The 18,795-nt window shown below is 41.2% G+C and overlaps 1 protein-coding gene across 5 annotated transcripts in view; it reads right to left on the bottom strand.

The window, feature by feature from the left end:
• The window catches only part of rttn (rotatin), a 397,420-nt gene that overhangs the window by 210,785 nt on the left and 167,840 nt on the right, over window positions 1-18,795 (bottom strand). For all 5 annotated transcript variants that reach the window (XR_011352026.1, XR_011352027.1, XM_069920391.1 and 2 more), the window contains exons 32-35: window positions 15,629-15,706; window positions 6,946-7,138; window positions 1,948-2,036; window positions 583-700 (exon numbers count right to left, since the gene is read on the bottom strand). Coding sequence is in view for 3 of the 5 variants with exons in the window: in XM_069920391.1 (XP_069776492.1) it covers window positions 583-700; window positions 1,948-2,036; window positions 6,946-7,138; window positions 15,629-15,706 (478 nt within the window). In the remaining 2 variants the exon portion in view is untranslated. The remainder of the gene's footprint in view (window positions 1-582; window positions 701-1,947; window positions 2,037-6,945; window positions 7,139-15,628; window positions 15,707-18,795) is intronic.

The raw sequence follows: 18,795 nt of genomic DNA, 5'->3' as shown, positions 1-18,795 counted from the left end.
ACTTCCAATATCGTACAAGCAACAGGTACATTTGTCAGATTTTGACACTCGTGTCTGTCTTGTCACTCATTGCCTCAGTTCTCATTTGAAGACACTGTCAGGCATACAGTTGAAGAGTCAGCCAGCCAATTTCCAAGAGCACATTCTGTGACCTTGTTTGGAGCTATTTGCAGTTTCCCAGGTGATCAAAAGGAGAGGGTGACAAAGGCGGGACAAAGAATTAAAGGGAGCACAAAAGGTGGCAGCCACTGAGGGAATGGGTACCGGAGGATTCACAAGCAGCTACAGAGAATCTGATTGCTCCAGGCGCCCTGGAACTGAAAGATCTCAATGGAAGAAAGAGTGTATGCTGAGGTTGCCCAGGACAATCTGCAGAGGGGTGCATATCATTGGTGAATCTGTCCCACCAGTACGGCAGGGTGTGTTGATGGAGGAATATGGCAGAAAAGCATGATTCAGATTTTGATCAAAGATGTCACCAATTTGCAGGTCAGATCTCCCCATTGAGATGCACAAAGTAGTTGGATCAAATGTGTACATTCTGTGTCCTTCATGATGTAAAATGGAAGATATTCAGCCTACCTTGAGCTGTCAGTCTATTGATGGGTGATTCAGGAATGGGAATTGGAGATATAGCCGACACCTGCAGCAGTCCACGCATATCAGGCGCTACATCCGACTGGGACGAGTCTGGCAAAATCTGGAAGTTTGACAGATGAGGAAACATAAATTAACAATATTGTGAAGATATCAATGTCATTATCTACATTTGTCTGTCTTAATTCTGAAAAACAAAATGTTGGCCGAGAAATTCTTCAGTTCCTAGAAACTGATTGGTATATTGTACGTCTGTCAATGTATTTATTGAGGGAATGAAAATCTGCCCTTAGATATGAGTATTGGCCATTGGGCATTGTTGCAAACAGTCATTAGGATAATGCTTGGGTGAGTGATATGGAAAAGGCAAGGGTTTATTTAGCAGAAATCATAGGAAAAGAGTATTGGATTTGCAAACTTTGGGAAGAAACAAAGATTACACATAATTAGATGTTGAGGGTCACAAATGGTGGCAGGGTTGATAAAGGGATGGGGGTCTTGGGTGGAAGGATGGGGAAAGGTGTTGATACCATGAGGGATAAGGATGCACGAAGGTGGGTGCCTAGCACTGAATTACAAAACCTGATTAGGTAGAACCTCTGGACAAATATGAAATGCTAGCCTCACATGTGGAGTGAAGGGTCTTTTTGCATGAATTGTCTGAAACATCTGATGGGCACCTCCGTAATTCAAAATCATCGAAGTGGTATACATTACAGCCAGCTGGACAGCCCTGCCTATGCCCCATCACTTATCAAATGAAAGAAGGGCAAGGAATCCATGCCAGTAATTTCCAATCGCCTTTAACATGCTAATGGCACAGTTAACACGACACCATTACAATATCAGCAACCCGGGTTCAAATCCAGAATTGGCTGTAAGGAGTTTGTACATTCTCCCTGTGTTTGCATGAGTTTCCTCAGGGTGCTTTGGTTCTTCCCACTCTTAAAAATGTACAGGGGGAGGGGGTTGCAGGTTAATTGGGTGTATTTGGGCGGCACAGTCTTGTGGGCCAGAAGGGCCTGTTGTCGTGCTTAAAATTTAAAATCAATTCAAAATTCAATTATGTATTGCAGATAAATACAGCTCAATGTATTACAAAATGCTAGACCACTATCTTTCAAACCTAAATTTAAACCTAAGCTCTAGAACTACAAAACAAATAAGGGTTCATTGGATAAATATATTCATTGTCCATTGAAAATCTCACATTCTTCTGACCTCAAGTTTGCAACCCAACAGTAACACTGAAATGTCATTTCTGAAGGTATAAGAATTTTCTAAGATTCTCACACGACAACAAATGACTATGTTTCAAAATATTTTTATTCTCATCGATCTGTTACACACCACAGTGCTTGATGTTGATGGAAATCTTGACGATTGACTGTGATTTGACAGGCTTGGTGATACTCTCCAATATTGCAGTGAGTCAGTGTCTGTTGAAAGAAAATGAAGCATCAATAAAATTCAAATACATCTGTAAATATAGATTTATACTTGCGAATGGAGTAGGATTTCACAAGGTACAAGATCTTGCTGATTCTATAAGTGCAGTCAATGTGTATTTACAACTTTGTTAATCAGCTCCACAGTGGTCATTTACATCTTTTGCTTACAGCTTGTAAAGACTGTTGGCAATGTTCACCCCATTAGCTTTATCTCATTGATAGCTTTGAAAGGTAGTGTTAGAAAGTTATTAAAAAAGAAATATTTCGTATGTGGACTGTGCAGTTCAATTTTAATTGCACAATGAGATCATAATCACTTTCATTAAGCCTATTAATTTGTACAAATATTCTATTTTTATTGAGAAGTCAGTTTTTTATTTCCTTTCCAAAAAAAAACAAACCTTTTTAAAAAGTTTAACACCTTATAAACACTTTTTCCTTCTCTTTCATTTATTTTGGTGCCTATTTTAAAAAGTGACATGCGTTATCTAATTTTCAAATAGAGTGAGATGTAGTAACCGAGTCATTGCAGAAATAGTTATGATGTTAATAGATAAGTGAAGAATGATTTAATCTAAAAATGCGCAAGAGTGTTGGATGGACTCAGCAGGACACAAAGCATCTAGGGAAAGCAATAGACAGTCAACGTTCTGACTGCCTTTTGCTTACTAGAGATTTACTTAGTATCTCCAGCACTTCTGTGTCATGTCCTAGTTCCCCAGAATCTGCAGACTTCTTGTTTACCTCCAATCTGAAAACCAATGGCCTGATTTTAATCTTCGTTGTAATTTTGAGAAAAATCTCCAAGTGAAAGACTGGAATAAAAAAGATTGCCCTCAAATGGTTCATTGAGGGTCTTGACCACTTTGCTTCATGTGCAACTTCAATCTTTCACCAACTGGGTCTCTAAAGTCAGATAATAATACTCAGAATTATGGAGTTACTTAGCAAAATCTCAGAGTAATACCCTTCTACTTGATGGACATGAATGGAATGATATCAGATCATGGAGGAGCCATTAGAAAGTAGTTTTTAGATTATGCAGTAAATAGCAGAGTGATCGAAGGTGCAGGAAGATACCAAATTACTGACTACACTATACAACGAAGATTTTACTTCCTGAATACTTCTGGTTGTATTTTATGGATTTTGGGTTGCTGATCACAAAAATCCCCTTAAAATTTTCTATCACATACTTTTTTTTTTAGATACAAGCTATTTTTTAAAAATTTCCTGTTATATTTTATATCTACAAGTATATTGCCCACAAGATGTTTTGGTCAGTTCAAACATGACTGGGCATGCACTCAGTTCAGGCTCAAAGATCTGCTTGTGAGTCCAGATAGCAAGGAAGGCATTTAAAGATGTTGAGAATTTTCTTGGCAACTACGAAGCACCAAACTATTTCAAGCTGATTGACAACATGCTTCAAGCGTGCAAAGCCATGAATGCAAGATTTCATTGAAAATTCATTTTCTGCATTCGCACTTGGACTTCTTTCCCGCTGAACATGGTGCAGCCAGTGACTAACACGGTGCAAGGTTTCACCAGAACATTGCAGCCATGGAAAAGCTGTATTAGAGCAACTGGAATCCATCAATGCTGGCTGACTATTGTTGGATGTTAACACGAGAGGCATCAGATGCTGAGTTCAAACAAAAATCAGCACCAAAATATTCTAGGTCAGTTGAACCAACACAATATGTTTGCATCATTATGCAATTAACCATGCTAAATTCAATAAAAGTTACTTTAATGTTTATCCAGCTTCCAATGTGATACAACAAACCAGAAATTATTTTCATATTCAGCTTGAAGTTATCTATCATAATATTCATTTTTTTTCCAGGAAGCAAACCTTTTGAAAACATTTTTTGTCCAGTGTGATATGGGCAGAAAACTCAGCAAACTGAATTCAACCCTGAATTTGAAAAGGGCAAACAAGATTTAAAAAAATAAAGGATAAATGTTCATCATGCCACAACTGTGTTCAGACAGGTTCTTCTGAGGATCGTGAAAGGTCTGACCACACTCACGGGGATGTGTTATAGACTACCAATGGAGGAGCAAATCTGTAGAGAGATTGCAGACAGCTACAGGAAACATAACATAACTGTAAGATAGTAGGAGATTTTAACTTTCCACATATTGATTGGGACTCCCATACTGTAAAAGGGCTGAATGGCTTGGAGTTTCTCAAATGTGTTCAGGAAACTTTTCTAAATTGAACCATCTCGAGAGAGTGCAATACTGGATCTTCTATCAGGGAATGATCTCCGATTAGGGAATGAGACAGGACTGGTGACAGAAGTATGTGGAGGGGAACATTTTGGGTCCAGTGATCATAATGCCATTAGTTTCAAGTTAATTATGGAGAAGGATCGTTCTGGGCCTCAGGTTGAGATCCTAAATTTGGAGAAAGGCCAATTTTGAGGAAATGAGAAAGGATCTAGAATGCATGGATTAGGATATTCTTTAATGGAAAGGATATGTGAGGTAACTGGAAGATCTTCAAAGGCGAAACTTTGAGAGTACAGAGTTTGTATGTTCCTATTAGGATTAAAGGCAAAGTAAACAGGCATTGGGAACCTTGGTCTTTGAGGGATATATTGGAGATCTGGTTTGGAAGAGGGAGGAGTACATAAGGTATTAGAGGAGTTTAAAAAAATGCAAGAAAAAACTCAAGAAAGAAATGAGGAAGATTAAAAAGATACGAGGTTGCTTTGGCAGACAATGAGAAGGAAAATCCTCAGGATTTCTACAGGTATATGAAGAGCAAAAAGGATATTCAGGGAGAAAATTGGTCCCCTTGATGATCAGAATAGTTGGTTATGTATGGAGCCATAAGAGATGGGGGAGATCTTAATGGACATTTTGCATCAGTATTTATTCAGGAAATAGTCTCAAGAGTGTAAAGAAGTAAGGAAAACAACCAGTGAGGCCATGGAATCTACACAGATTAAAGTGGAGAAGGTGCTTGCTGTCTTAAAGCAAATAAAGGTAGATAAATCTCCAGGGCCTGACTATATATTCTCTTGGAAGTTGAGGGAGGCTAGTGTACAAATTGCAGGGGCTCTGGCAGAAATATTTAAAATGACCATAGCCACGGGTGAGGTGCCGGAGGATTGGAGGGCAGCTCATGTTGCTCTGTTGTTTAAAAAAGGCTCTTAAAGTAACCCTGGAAATTATAGACTGGTGAGCTGGTAAACAGTAGTAGGTAACTTATTGGAAAAAGTTCTAAGAGGTCAGATATACAAATATTTGAATAGCCAGGGCTATTGTGTATGGTTGGTCATATTTATCCAATCATAGCGTTTTTCAAGGAGGTTACCAGGAAAAACTGTGGAAAACTGATGAAGGAATAGCTGTGGATGTTGTCTTCATGGACTTTAGAAAGACATGTAACAAGGTCCCAGGTGGGAGGTTTAGCAGAAAGGTTCAAATGCTTGGTATTCGTGGTAATCCAGGTTGGTAATCCAGGTTATCAACTGGATTTGATATTAGCTACAAGGGAGAAACCAGAGAGTGTTAGTGGATGACTGCTTCTCAGACTGGAAGCCTGTGACTAGTGGTGGGCCTCAGGGATGGAGCTGGGACCATGGTTGTTTGTCAACTCTATCAATGATCTGCAATGATAATGTGGTAAATTGGATCCGTGAATTTGCAGATGATACAAACGGAGGTATTATGGAAAATGAGGAAGGCTTTCAAAACTTACAAAAGGGATCTGGACCTGCTGGAAAAATTGGCTGAAAAATGGCAGATGAAATTTAATGCAGACAAGTGTAAGGTGTTGCATTTTAGAAAGAAAAACCAAGAAAGGACATACACAGTAAATGGTAAGGCACTGAGGAGTACGGTAGAACAGAGGGATCTGGGAATACAGGTACATCATTCCCTGAAAGTGGCATCATAGGTAGTTGGAGTTGTAAAGAGAGCTTTTGGCATATTGGCCTTCATAAATCAAAGTACTGAGAATAGGAGTTGGGATGTTATGGTAAATTTGTGTCAGACATTGGTGAGGCCAAATTTGGAGTATTGTGTGCTGTTTTGGTCACCTAACTACAGGAAATATATCAATAAGATTGAAAAAGTGAAGAGAGGTTTACTTCGATGTTGCCCGGACTTCAGGAAAAGGTTAAACTGGTTAGCGTTTTATTCCCTGGAATATAGAAGAATGAGGGGAGATACACAGGGTAAATATAGGTAGGCTTTTTCCACTGAGGATAGGTGAGATACAAACCAGAGTACTTGGGTTAAGGTGAAAGGGGAAAGATTTAGGGGGAACTTCTTTACACAGTGGTGGGAATATGGAACCAACTGCCAGCTGAAGTGGTAAATGTGGGCTCATTTTTAACATTTAAGAAGAATTTGGAGAGATACATGGATGGGAGGGGTATGGAGGGCTAGGGTCAGGGTGCAGATCAATGGGGCTAGGTAAAATAGCTTGGGACAGACTAGAAGGGCTGAAGGGCCTGTTTATGTCTAACTATAGGATGATGTACAGTGCTGGATAGTGAAACTGGAAAGTGGTATGCGCCTAAACAAGAAATTCTGCAGATGCTAGGGTTGAGTGCAATGCACAAACATGCTGGAGAAATTCAGCAGGTCAGGCAGCACCGAGAGGATGTAAAACGTGCCCAATGCTCTTTGAACTGTCACCTTTTACCTGATGAAATGCCAATTACCCTTTACTTCCTTCAGATGCTGCATGACCTTCTGAGTTTCACAGGCCTCAACAGACCTTATTTTATAATGTGGTCACAATTGGTAAAATGGCTTCCTTCACTGCCACAAATTCTGACATTATGATATTATATATTTTATGAATTATTAAGGTAAATGAAAGCAAAAGATTTGCTGTCAAAGATTGAAAACAAAATGTTAAGACACTTACCTTCTAAGGTGGTGCTGAACAAACTGCTGCCAGCAGGTTTTGGGAAGTTCAAATCAAACATGTACCTTCCCAGGTAGCAGTGCTTTGCCATATGAGCCACGTGTTCATAGAACTGGCAATGGTACAACAGAGCCTGGAGAGCAGGCAGCCCGACCAATGACAAGCCAGACTCCTCGTCGTAAACACACGGGCTCTACAAGAACAAAACACTTCATTCAAAAATACACACCTGCAACAATGAAATGGACTTCCCTTACCGCGTCTGAAACACTGGTCATCATCTTTGCAGCTACAAATGTGTGAAAAAAGGTTGATGCTTTTTTAATTATCAGGTTGTAGCGGCAACTATGGTGGATGCTACGAAATAAAGGCAAACACACACAAAGGTTGTCAACTCAAGACTGGTTTACTGCAGACATACACAGACCTTTTATTCCCTGCCTGTTAATGAGCTCATTAGTGAACAGCAGGTTAAAGCTATGAGCCATTAGTGCCCCACACCTTTAGGCAGGGGCTTCATCTAATCCACTCGCTGTACTTTGGCACCTAGCTAGCCCACGATGTGTCAGGTAAGTCTGTGAACTGATGGTGGTGATTCGCAATACCGCGCTGTGCGGCCGCTACATCACCCCCCCCCCCCCCCCCCCCAGAATCGTCACCGTAACTTAAGATGCCAGGTATGCTTGACTTAGGCGGACGTCCATGTTGCTTGGGTTAAGGGCAATGAACTGGTGAAGTAGGGTCTGTATGGGCAGGTTTAAGTCTGTTCACGCTGAATAGCTGCTGACGCCCTCCAATGTCTAATGTATATACCACTCCATCTCTCTTAATCACATGAAATGGTCCTTCATATGGTTTTAGTAACGGTGCCCCTGGAACCTGTCTTCGTACGAATACAAATTCAGTGTTTAATAACGATTGGGGCACTTGTTGCCTAGGTTTGCCATGCCAGTTGGTAGAGGATGGTTTGCTGTTAGTAATATCCTTGCGAAGTTGTTGCAGGACGTCCATATCTGAATTGCTTGTGAAGTGAATGTCTCCTGGAACCATAAGGGCCGTACCATACATCAATTCTGCAGACAAGGCAGACAGATCTTCTTTTGGAGCTGTTCGTACTCCTAGTAGAACCCAAGGTAGTTCATCGACCCAGTTGGGGCCGGTGAGTCGGGCCTTCAGTGAAGATTTAAATTGTCGATGGAAATGTTCCACTAGGCCGTTGGACTGCGGATGGTACGCAGTAGTGTGGTGCAACTGTGTACCACAAAAATGAGCCCATAACGCCGAAGTGAACTGTGGTCCATGGTCCGAAGTTAGGTGTGTAGGCATTCCAAATCTAGCAATCCAATTTAAAATGAATGCTCTAGCACATGCCTCAGTATCATTGACTGGAAATGGAATGGCCTCTGGCCAGCATGTGAAGCGGTCTACCACCGTGAGAATATACCTCATGCCCTGTGAAACTGGTAATGGTCCAACTAGATCCACGTGCACATGCTCAAATCTTCTGCGTATTGTCAGGAAAGGCTGCAGGGATGCCTTGGTGTGGTGTTGAATTTTCGCAGATTGGCAGAATATACACGTTCGTGCCCATTACGCGGTCTTTTTTCAGCCCATGCCACGTACTTGTTTGACATTATTTTGACTGAAGTCCTGATGGATGGGTGTGATAGATTGTGAATGTCATCAAAAAGATGCTGTTTCCAAGATAATGGGACCAATGGTCGAGGATAGCCCAACGATACATCACAAAGGAGTTCTGGACTAGCTTGTTGTGGTGTCACCTGTTGAATATTGAGTCCATTAATAGCTGTACAGTATGCGGATTGTGCCGCAGCCAGTTCAGCAATGTTGACTCCTCCTTGAATATGGCACACACTTGATCTAGAAAGCACATCTGCGACCAGATTGTCCTTCCCCGAAATATGACTTACGTCTGCAGTAAACTCCGTAATGTAGGATAAATGTCGTTGTTGTCTTGCCAACCAAATATCTGTGACTTTGCTAAAGGCAAAAATGAGCGATTTATGGTCTGTGAATATGGTAAAATGTCGACCTTCCAAGATATTACAAAAGTGCCTGATAGCCAGATAAAGTGCTAATAGTTTTCGATCAAAGGCGCTGTACTTCATTTTCGGTGGTCTTAGATGACGACTAAAGAAGGCAAGGGGCTGATAATGGCCATTGACATATTGTTCCAGAACTGCACCCACAGCTGTTTCCAAGGTATCTGTGCTAAGCGTCAAAGCAGCTTCAGGATTTAGATGCGCAAGCATTGCGCTGTGGCTAATGCCTCTTTGGCGGACATAAATGTGGCCTCTGCGGTCCAGGTAATGTTTTTGTTTGGAGCAGAGATAATGTCAAACAGGGGTCGCAGGATGTCTGTAATCCCGGGAATAAATCTGTGATAAAAATTTATCATTCCCAAAAATTTCTGTAGCCTTTTGATGGTGATAGGTCTTGAGAATGTACAGATGTCTTCTACCTTGACTGATAATGGAGATATGCCGTCTGCTGTAATTTTATGCCCTAAGAATTCTATGGTTGACTTGCCAAATTGATACTTGTCAAGGTTCATTGTCAGACCAAAGTCTTAGAGCCGTTGGAAAAGGCGGCGCAAATGCAGGCGATGATCTTGCTCATTTTGACTTGCTACAAGGATGTTGTCCAAGTCAATATACGCAAAGTCTAAATCTCTGCCTAGAGCATGCATAAGCCATTGAAAGGTTTGTGTGGCATTCTTTAAGCCAAATGGCATTCTGAGGAATTCAAAAAGAACAAACGGCATAATAATTGCTGTCTTGGGAATATAATTTTCATTCTGAAGATATCCCTTAACCAAATCAATTTTTGAAAATATACGGCAATGATGCAGATAGGCAGTGTAATCCTGTATATGTGGAATTGGGTATCTGTCAGGTGTAGTGACATCATTAAGCCTACGGTAGTCACCGCAGGGTCTCCATCCTCCTGTCTTCTTGGGTACCATATGCAAAGGTGAGGCCCAAGGGCTGTTTGAGTGTCGGATGATACTCAATTCTTTCATTGCTTTAAATTCTGCCTTTGCTTGCTGCAATTTATCAGGAGCCAGACGACGAGCCCTAGCATGACCTGACGTGTCTATGCAATGATGCACAACATGGGCTTTTCTTGACGCATTGAAGTTAGGGGGTGAGAATATGGGGAAATTCGTTGAGTAGAGCAGTATATGCATCTTTGTGTAACGTATGTACTCCGAGCTGTGAAACTCTCCCCTTGATGCACGCCTGTGGATATGTCTGAAAGGTGGTGGCATGAACTAATGTTCTGTCTTTTACGTCTACCAATAAATCATGGGAATGTAAAAAATCCGCACCCAAAATGGGTTGAACGACAGAAGCGAGGACACAATTCCAATGGAACGTGATTCCACCTATTCAGATTGCAACTCGTCTAGTGCCGAAACTTGGAATGGCAGTTTCATTCGCCGCTTGCAGGGTCAAGTGGCGTTTTTTACACGTCCTTTCAAAATAGGTCGGCGGGAGCAAACTAAGTTCAGCACCTGTGTCTACAAGGAATTTGCGCTTACCCACATCGTCCTGAAGATACAATAGGCCTGTGTGTACGGCAGCTGCCGAGGCCACTACTGGTAGCTGGTCTCTCGTTTCCTGACTTCTTTTTGTAGTAGGTACATGGCTGGACGCACTTATGGGCATTTGTTCCAAAGTGGCAATGGTAAAAACACCACTCTCGATGTACATCAGCACGTTCCTCTTTCTGGGATTGGACTGAGATACAGGAGGCTGGTCGGATGCGGGAGATGCTTCTGCTGCAAAAACTGGATGTATTCGGGCAGACTCTTGTGTAGGATATGATAGAGCCTGTCAGCCTCTCGAGCCACGTCATGGGGACGGCGGAAATCCATGTTACCAATGGGTATAGAAACGTGAGCTGGAAGTTTTGACAGAAATAAGGTTTCGAAAAGCAGACAATGGGAATGACCATCTGACAATGCCAGACTCTCATTCATCAGGTCTGATGGATTCTTGTCACCTAGCCTTCCATGTTCAAAAGACGCATGCCACGCTTATGCCTAGTAAGTTCCAATGTGTCAAGAAGAAACTGGCAGAACCTGGTGTACTGATCTTCTGCCGGAGGATGAGCAATAAATTTGCTTACTCGCGATGCAGTGGGCATATCCAATTTACTCACAACATGACAAATTTTTGCGTCTTCCGCCGTTATACCCCGAAGACGAAACTGGGTTTCAGCTTGAAGAAACCAAATTCGAGGCTGATGTGTCCAGAAAGGAGGCAAATGAAGCCCAACTGCATTAACTACCATGGCGGCGGCAGTTGTTATTGCTATTGAAATTTCCTCCTTTTCTATAATGATTCAAATTCATTGAATCTTAACTTCAGGGACACCAATTTGTAGCAGCTACTATGGTAGATGCTACTAAATAAAGGCAAACACACACAAAGGTTGTCAACTCAAGACTGGTTTACTGCAGACATACACAGACCTTTTATTCCCTGCCTGTTAATGAGCTCATTAGTGAACAGCAGGTTAAAGCTATGAGCCATTAATGCCCCACACCTTTAGGCAGGGGCTTCATATGATCCACTCACTGTACTTTGGCATCCAGCACTGCTAGCCGGCGATGTGTCAAGTAAGTCTGTGAACTGATGGTGGCGATTCTCAATACTGCGCTGTGTGCCCGCTACAAAGTGATGCTTGAGGTTGCAGATTTCAGGAATCAATATGAGAAGACATTTCACTTTTTTGCAGAGTTGTTATTCAAATGGAAACCCACTTTTTTTGAATCATAAACAAGTTAGCAATTTAAACAGTTACATTCCTACCTATGGAAAACCATCAGAGAGAACTATACACTTTGTCATACTTTACAACTCCAGTTTATTTTAACTGCAAGTACAAATGTTGTGCGAGAAATCCCCACTAGTTGTTTAATCAGAGAGTAAAATAATAATCAATAATGACAGATATCTTCTTTCTTCTTTGGCTTGGCTTCGCGGATGAAGATTTATGGAGGGGTATGTCCTCGTCAGCTGCAGGCTTGTTGGTGACTGACAAGTCCAATGCAGGACAGGCAGACACGGTTGCAGCGGTTGCAAGGGAAAATTGGTTGGTTGGGGTTGGGTGTTGGGTTTTTCCTCCTTTGTCTTTTGTCAGTGAGGTGGGCTCTGCGGTCTTCTTTAAAGGAGGTTGCTGCCCGCCGAACTGTGAGGCGCCAAGATGCATGGTTGGAGGCGATATCAGCCCACTGGCAGTGGTCAATGTGGCAGGCACCAAGAGATTTCTTTAAGCAGTCCTTGTACCTCTTCTTTGGTGCACCTCTGTCTCGGTGGCCAGTGGAGACCTCGCCATAGAACACGATCTTGGGAAGGCGATGGTCCTCCATTCTGGAGATGTGACCCACCCAGCGCAGTTGGGTCTTCAGCAGCGTGGATTTGATGCTTGCGGACTCTGCCAGCTCAAGTACTTCAATGTTGGTGATGAAGTCACTCCAATGAATGTTGAGGATGGAGCGTAGACAGCGCTGATGGAAGCGATCTTGGAGCCGTAGGTGACGCCGGTAGAGGACCCATGATTCGGAGCCAAACAGGAGTGTGAGTATGACAACGGCTCTGTAGACGCTGATCTTTGTGTGTTTCTTCAGGTGGTTGTTTTTCCAGACTCTTTTGTGTAGTCTTCCAAAGGCACTATTTGCCCACCTCACTGACAAAAGACAAAGGAGGAAAAACCCAACACCCAACCCCAACCAACCAATTTTCCCTTGCAACCGCTGCAACCGTGCCTGCCTGTCCCACATCGGACTTGTCAGTCACCAACGAGCCTGCAGCAGACGTGGACATACCCCTTCATAAATCTTCGTCCGCGATGCCAAGCCAAAGAAAGAAGAAGAAAAGAAAGATATTTTGCATCTTGGATTTAGAGGGAGGGTCAATATATTCTTTGCAACATTTGTCGCCAATGCAGGAGATGCATTGACAGTGTGATGTCTGACTTTTTACATCAGCATTCAGCATGTATTTTACTAATGCTTCTGTGAAAGCTGACAGTTTCTCAAGAATTCTTGCTTGAGTCCAATTATCCCTCAACTAGCTCCCTCTCAGTCAATGCAAAAATAAATCTCCTCGCTGCTCCTGTGTAACAGAACAGTATAAACTGACCATCAAAGGACAAACAATTCCTTCTTGACATTTTTAAACACTAATCCCATTTTTTGTTTCTTTTTTGTATTACTTTTATCAGGGAATTCTCCAAATACTTATTCGGTACCAATTTTTGAACTTTCCGCAACTTCTTTGGATGTCAGGTTCCACACTCCAGCAGCTCAGAGCTTCAGGATATGGGTTCCAAGGTAGCATGGAATCAGTGCAGGTTGCCAGAGCAAGAGAACTTGGTCACCACCGCCTCCCCCACACACCCCCCACCACCAAGCAGCAATCGTCTGGGAGAGGACCTTACAAGAGTAGTGGACCTGTGAGGGGCTCAGCAGCTGAAGGCCTTACATAAGGCGAGATGATTTGCTCTGTCGAACCAGGTCTAGGATTCGGTGTGTGCCAATGCCGAGATGTGCTCCCGAGGACACTCGAAGCTCCTGAATTGCTTCCTGGGTTTAGAACCCACAACATATAGCAACTTGGATGCCTTGTTCATCAATGGACTGGATAGGAGGACGTGTGACTACAGCGGCTAAGGCAGCATCATGCACTGGCACCCTACATCTCTGAAGGGATCTGCTTTCCTCTCTTACTCAGCTTGACATTTGTGGTGGTTCAGTCACCTCTTTGTATGCCTTTACAAGACAAATAAAGGAAAACAACATTGGTGTGCTTTGTGTACGTGACAGTGAGTGGAATTTTGATTTCACCTACAAATATGCTGCAGGCTGAGAAACACTAATCTATTGGTGTAAAGATAAAGAGAACATTGTTTAAAAATTCTGTGTCAACCAAAGCATTCCATGCGACTGAACTCTCCACTCCAAATGGAAAGAGTGAAGAACATAGTTAGGGAAAATAGCCAGGATGGGCCACACAAGCCACCAGCAAGTGATCAATGGCAAAGGGGCCATAACCACTGACTGAGGGAGTAAGGAGGGTGGATTAGAAAGGTTGTGCTGAATGAAGTGAAGCAGTCCTGTAGTGCAGGGTCGCTGCTCTATTGCTGCTCAGAGGCAAGGAGGACAATAATGAGATGAGAAACCGAGTTATAAAATTGGGACCTGGAGAAGCAGCATTTTGTTCAAGTAAGATTGGTTGGGGTGGGGTCGGCAAAGGTTAAATCTGTGGGACGGGGATCTGAATTATTTCAGGTAATTGAATAAATGAAAGGGAACTTTCCAAACTCCATACTGGGACCTGCCCACTGTGATCCCCATTCATTCAAATTGCTATGGATACATTTCAGAAATATGCTGATTTTTCTCAGCATTGCTCTGAATGGTGTTGCAGAGGAAAGGAGAACACGATGTGGGTCCAAATTGGTAATATCAGAATAAGTGCCATTTGCAAGTAGATACTCTTTTGAATTTTAAATGGTGAAAATCAACTCCAAAATTATCATATTTGGATTCCACTCCAGGGAAAAATACAAAACTATTTTCACAGTTTTCACAATTTGAACAAAATGTGCTCTGTGAGTTCATCTCTAAGTCATCCGTGCCAACTCATTTAATGTACGATTTACTTAAATCTTTGTAGTCCTATTGCTATCTGAAACCAATAAGAACATAACTTCAAACCACATTGATTTTCCCCTGACAATTTCAGCTCCAAAGTAAAACCCTCCAAATATTCAACCTTCTCTTTCTCTTCATAATCATAAACTCAATCGGATCTTGGAAAAGTATTTTATTATAGCAAAGCAATCACAGCTCAAGAGGCAATAGTGGCCTTGGAACTTCAGCACTCCAGTGTAAGGGCACACGGGCACAAAGTCCAAAGTGAAGGCAGGGAGAAGGGGCCAGTGATCAGACAGCCAGCTGGGATATGTGAGCTTTAGGGGTGAATGCGTGACATCTGGTTTGGGATTGAAATTGTGGGGAAGAGGGTGTGGTGTACTGGTGCTGGTAGAGAGCGACTCCAATCATCGTTGGGATGCGTTGAGGGGTTTACGGCCTTCAATCAGTTCAGAAAAAGGAAGATAGGTCAGGCCAGCAATGACAAAAATTTGAAGGTGGGACCATGAGGAGAAGTGCTGTGTACATCAGATAAGGGGGTCAGGGAAGCATTAGGCAATAGGTTAGTTGCCAGGAAAATGGAGATCAGAGTTGGTGAAGGCCCAGAATACATGGAAGAATAGTTTCCAGTTTGTTCTGCAGTATGAGAAATCAGTTGTTCCATTAATAGACAATCGCAGACCACACTGACCCACCTTCCTAGTGCTCTGCAGCCACTGAAACGAAGGGGCTTTCACATTCAACTTTGCAACTAAAATTATGCATTAGCTCTTGCATAATTATGTACAATACATTAATTTGGATTCTCCAAAATAGTGAGTGATTAAAAATAATTACAATCAAACAACACTGCTCCTCCATATAAGCTGCAACTTTCCTTTCAGAAATAGCATATGAATGTATCAACATATTGAAGAGGAAATTTTACTTTACACAATACCAGATTTTTAAAAGTGAACCACATACAATACAGCAAATTGGTCAAATGTTCCATACCTGCCAAACGTGACCCTTGACCTCCTCCAAAGTGGCCGGCATACGAATTATCAGCAAATTTTGAAGAATGGATGCTGCCTGGAGGAAAAAAAATCAGCCTGTTGTTACCATTTGGTTCGCTGCACCCTTCAGAGCCACAGATTCTTGAGATTGGATGAGCAAAAAGGAAGAGTAAAATATAGAGCCATCTCCCCGAATGAATGCAAACTCTGATCTAGCAATAGTGACAAAAATTGAATCATACCTTGAAGGTTAGCCTCTCCATTAGTATGACACTTTGAACAGCACCATAATGCCCAATTAAGTCACTGTCCAATTCTGTGCAATGGTTTTTATGTGAATGAATGTAACATTTAATTTTGGCCTGATCAGATTTTCGATGACTAGTTTGATTACTGCATAATGCTTCAAGGGTATGTTCCAATGAAGAATGAAGACAGCCAGAGAGAAATGCAATTGCTCCACATTCTTCAAGCAGCAGTTTTTACTTTTTCAAGTTGAAGGATTTTGTGGGCAGACACTTAGCTGCAGTTTAAAAAAAAATGTTCACACTATGAACCATATTAATCAAAATACACACAAACATTTCCCTCTTGAATATACAGTGTCATTTTCTCCCCTTCCCCCCCTCCCTTCCCACGCCCTTCCCAACCCATCAAACATTCAACATATATAATACAATAAACCCATTAAACAATGTCATCACACAATGAAAATAAACAAGAAAATTGTGTCCTTTACTTTTACACACTGGGTCAGTTCATTTTGTCTTCTTCTCATTCTATCATTTTAGGGGGTGGAGGTCTAAGGCAAGCCCTCTCTGTTGTGTTCCATTATACATTATACATTTTTTTGCTACAGCTAAGGCTATCATAATAAATCTTTTTTGCGCTTCATCAGTTTGAGGCCTAATTCTTTACTTCTTATATTTCTTAGAAGAAAGATCTCTGAATTTTTAGATATGTTGCTTTTTGTGATTTTATTTAATTCCTGATTTAGATCTTCCCAAAACTTTTCCACTTTCTCACATGCCCAAATTGCATGTACTGTTGTTCTTGTTTCCTTCTTACAGCGAAAACATCTATCTGATACTGTTGGGTCCCATTTATTTAACTTTTGGGGATTGATATATAACCTGTGTAACCAATTATATAATATCATGCTTAACCTCGTATTTATTATATTTCTCATAGTTCCGGAGCATAATTTTTCCCATATTTCATTTTTTATCTTTATGTTTAGATCTTCTTCCCATTTTTGTTTGGGTTTATAGCTTATTTCATCATTTTCTTTCTCTTGCAGCTTGATGAACATGTTTGTTATAAATCTTTTAATTATCATTGTGTCTGAAATCACATATTCAAAGCTGCTTCGTTCTGGTAATCTCAGTCTGCTTCCCAATTTGTTCTTTAGGTAGGTATTCAGTTGGTGGTATGCAAACATTGTACCATGAGTTATTCCATATTTGTACTTCATTTGTTCAAATGATAATAAATTATTTCCAAAAAAACAATTTTCCATTCTTTTAATTCCTTTTCTCTCCCCTTCTGGAAGAATGCTATATGTATTTTTTCTTTTTTCAGTAAATTTAATAGCCTCTTCCTTTTGATTTTGTTATGTATTCCATTAATATTTATAGTCATATAGTTCAACATGGCCATCTCATGCTCTGTTTATATCTAATTTCTGCTTCCTCACCACCACCTTTCCCCTTTTCCCCATTTTCATTTCTCATTTTTCCTTTTTTGAACGCACTGTATGACAACACTTCTAAAACATAAAATACTTCAACCATCCCACATCTAAAATTCCCATAACCCCAAGTGTCTCCCCCCCACCCCCCTCCCCTGAGTCGTCCCTTGTCGGGCAACCACAATTCCACTTTCCATTCGGACTGCGAACCTGTTCGCAAGTGTCAACTGATTTCACAGTGACTGTTATTCTCTCCCACCCAACCCCCTCCAGAAAAGACTTTTATCTTCACGTTAAAACAAAACTCCCACTCTTTTCTTTTTCTTTTATTTTTTTAACCCCTCCTCTTTCCCCCTCCTTCTCCCTTACTTCCTTTTTCTTCCCTCCTTTAGTTCTTATTTTTACATCTTTACATGTAGTTTGTCGTTGTTCTTTGTTCTTGTTACATCTCTTCATCTCTCTTTCTATCTTGCAGGTGTTCTGCAAATTTTCGGATCCAAGAACAGTCTGTTTTGCTCCCCCGGGATAACTATTTTAAGCACCACTGGATATCTTAACATAAATTTATAGCCTTTTTTCCATAGGATCGATTTTCCTGTGTTAAACTCCTTCCTCTTCTTTCGGAGCTCAAAACTTATGTCTGGGTAGAAAAAAAAATTTGACCTTTGTTCTCCAGTGGTTTTTTGTCTTCTCTAATTTTATTCATTGCCTTTTCCAATATATTTTCTCTTGTCGTGTATCTCAGAAATTTTACTAAAACGGATCTTGGTTTTTGTTGTGACTGTGGTTTCGGGGCTAATGTTCTGTGTGCCCTTTCTATTTCCATTCCTTCCTGCATTTCTGGCATTCCCAGGACTTTTGGGATCCATTCTTTTATAAATTCTTTCATATCTTTGCCTTCTTCATCTTCCTTAAGGCCCACTATCTTTATATTGTTTCGCCTACTATAGTTTTCCATTACATTCATCTTCTGAGCTAACAACTCCAGTGTTTCTTTAACTTTTTTGTCACTTTCTACCAATGTTCTTTTAAAGTCGTTCACTTCCATTTCTACCACCATTACCCAGTCTTCCACATTTTATAATCCTTTACCTACATCTGTTATGACCAGCTCTATTCTACTCACTTTTTCTTCTGGACTTTTCATTTTTCTTTTCATTTCACTAAATTCTAGTGTCAACCATTCTTTTAATGCTTTGATTTGTTCTTGAATTTTTTTAAAATCTATGTACTGTCCATTCATTTTACCTCCTATTCCTCTGTGCAGAGCTTGGTGTTCTTCTTCTTCTTCTTCTGCTGTGTCTGCTCCCTTGGGTTTGTGTCTTCTATTTCTCTTCCCTTGTATCTGTGTCTCTTCTGACTTTCTTGTCTCAGTTTGTTGTTTTTTTTTCATGGTTTCTTGATGTTGGTCCTCTTCTTCTGGGCTGGTTATCTGTTGTGTCTCTTGCTTCCTTATTTCTTTCTCACCCCTCCCT

Source organism: Narcine bancroftii, chromosome 2 (assembly GCF_036971445.1).
Source record: "Narcine bancroftii isolate sNarBan1 chromosome 2, sNarBan1.hap1, whole genome shotgun sequence".
Taxonomy (NCBI): domain Eukaryota; kingdom Metazoa; phylum Chordata; class Chondrichthyes; order Torpediniformes; family Narcinidae; genus Narcine; species Narcine bancroftii.
This window is presented reverse-complemented; position numbering and strand designations above follow the sequence as displayed.